The sequence below is a fragment of the Phaethon lepturus genome, unplaced genomic scaffold (genome assembly GCF_000687285.1).
Source record: "Phaethon lepturus isolate BGI_N335 unplaced genomic scaffold, ASM68728v1 scaffold31505, whole genome shotgun sequence".
Taxonomy (NCBI): Eukaryota; Metazoa; Chordata; class Aves; order Phaethontiformes; family Phaethontidae; genus Phaethon; species Phaethon lepturus.
Genome location: NW_010540339.1, coordinates 3,128 through 4,745, shown reverse-complemented (window position 1 = coordinate 4,745; position 1,618 = coordinate 3,128). Strand labels below are relative to the sequence as shown.

Below are 1,618 nucleotides of genomic sequence, written 5' to 3'. Positions count from 1 at the left end.
ACCAAGAGGATCTGACCCTGCCTGTGCTCGGTTACAGCCAGTACTCCATGATGGATGACGAGGAGGAGCTGCCCCACCATGAAGAGCGGACATGGTACGTGGGAAAGATCAACCGCTTGCAAGCAGAAGAGATGCTGTGTGGCAAGCGGGACGGCACCTTCCTGATCCGCGAGAGCAGCCAGAAGGGATGCTACGCCTGCTCCGTGGTGTGAGTACCCCCAAGCAGACCTGGTGGGATGGGGCTGGCGTGGGCTGTGTTCCCGCGTTGCTCTGCCCTTCTCTTGCCAGATGCTGGAGGCTGGTGGAGGCGTCAGCTGGCAGGCTGGGCTTCCCCGAAGTCTCCTCTGCCTCGCCTCCTCCTGCCAGGGCCAGCTGTACCTTTGGGCTGCTTCAGTGACGCCCGCTTGTGCTCTGCTGTCCCTGTCCCAGCCGGGCTCCCTTGCGCTGCGGGGCTCTGGCGTGCCGCTGACCCATGCTCCCTTGTCTCCCTGGCAGGGTGGACGGTGATACCAAGCACTGCGTGATCTACAAAACGGCGACCGGCTACGGGTTCGCTGAACCCTACAACCTCTACGCCTCCCTCAAGGACCTGGTCTTGCACTACAAGCACACATCCCTGGTGCAGCACAATGACTCCCTGAATGTCACGCTGGCTCACCCGGTCCTTTCCCAGCCACCAGCCAGATGAGCAGCCTGTGCACAACACAACAGCTGCCTTCAGCTTCTCCCCAGGGTGCTGCTTTCTGGCTCTGGACTCTTTCGCCCTGTATAGTTGAGTCTCTGTGCTCCTGCCCCACCAGAGCCTCTGAGATGTCTGTGACCGTTCCTGGTGTCCCTTTTGGTCAGTAGCTGAAACCCGTGTTGGCTGATGGGACAGAAAGGCTGGGCTGTTGACTCCCAGTGGGTTCCAGCCTCTAGGAGGTGGGATCCAGTTGTGATTGAATTGCTGTGGGCGAGCACAGCCCCCTCCCCTTCCCCTATAAGCAGGTCAGATCCCCTTCTTGCTGGCAGGTCTCCCCGCTATGCATCACTGTAGAGCTAGATTCCCGATTCCTTGGTGCGCTACGGCGTCTTTCACTGCCCCGGCTGAGCAGTTGCGAGCGCTGCTCCGGTCGAGGGGCTCCCTGCCTGAGTGCCGGAGGAGGCAGAGGAGGAGGCTCGGTTGAGCATGTGCATCCTCCACTCTCGCTTTCCTCGGTGATCTTGCAGGTTGCCGTGGTGTCTGGTACGAGGGGTGCTGCTCTTCCATGGAGAGACTCATTTGGAAAGGAGAAACCCCATCCTCTGTGGGGCTTCTCGGCTGAGGTCTCCGCTCTGTGCTGTGCCCCGCCTCGCTGTCTTGTTCCCTAGTGTCATAACGTCTTTTGAGTGTTGCTGTCTGGGGAGGGAGGATCCGGTTAGTGATGAATCTCTCACCTTTGTTGTGCCAGCTAAGCTGTGAAATCCATGTTGGTACCCATGTTTTTCCTGGCAGAATCTGTGGGACGCACAGCTCGTTGTTTCCAGCTGTCTTGGGCGAATCTCTGCAAACGTAACCCATTGAAGCTAACTGTAGCTCTGTAAATATGGTTCTTTTCGTAATCAGCTGCTTACCTAGTACTGGTGTTTGCTGAACTCC

At 58.3% G+C, this 1,618-nt stretch overlaps 1 protein-coding gene across 1 annotated transcript in view; it reads left to right on the top strand.

Moving 5' to 3' along the window:
• Positions 1-1,278, top strand: part of PIK3R2 (phosphoinositide-3-kinase, regulatory subunit 2 (beta)) — a 10,501-nt gene extending 9,223 nt beyond the window's left edge. Inside the window, exons 14-15 of the mRNA XM_010287415.1 lie at positions 38-208; positions 496-1,278. Of these exons, the coding sequence (XP_010285717.1) occupies positions 38-208; positions 496-688 (364 nt within the window). The 3' untranslated portion in view covers positions 689-1,278. The remainder of the gene's footprint in view (positions 1-37; positions 209-495) is intronic.
• The last annotated feature ends 340 nt before the right edge of the window (positions 1,279-1,618 follow it).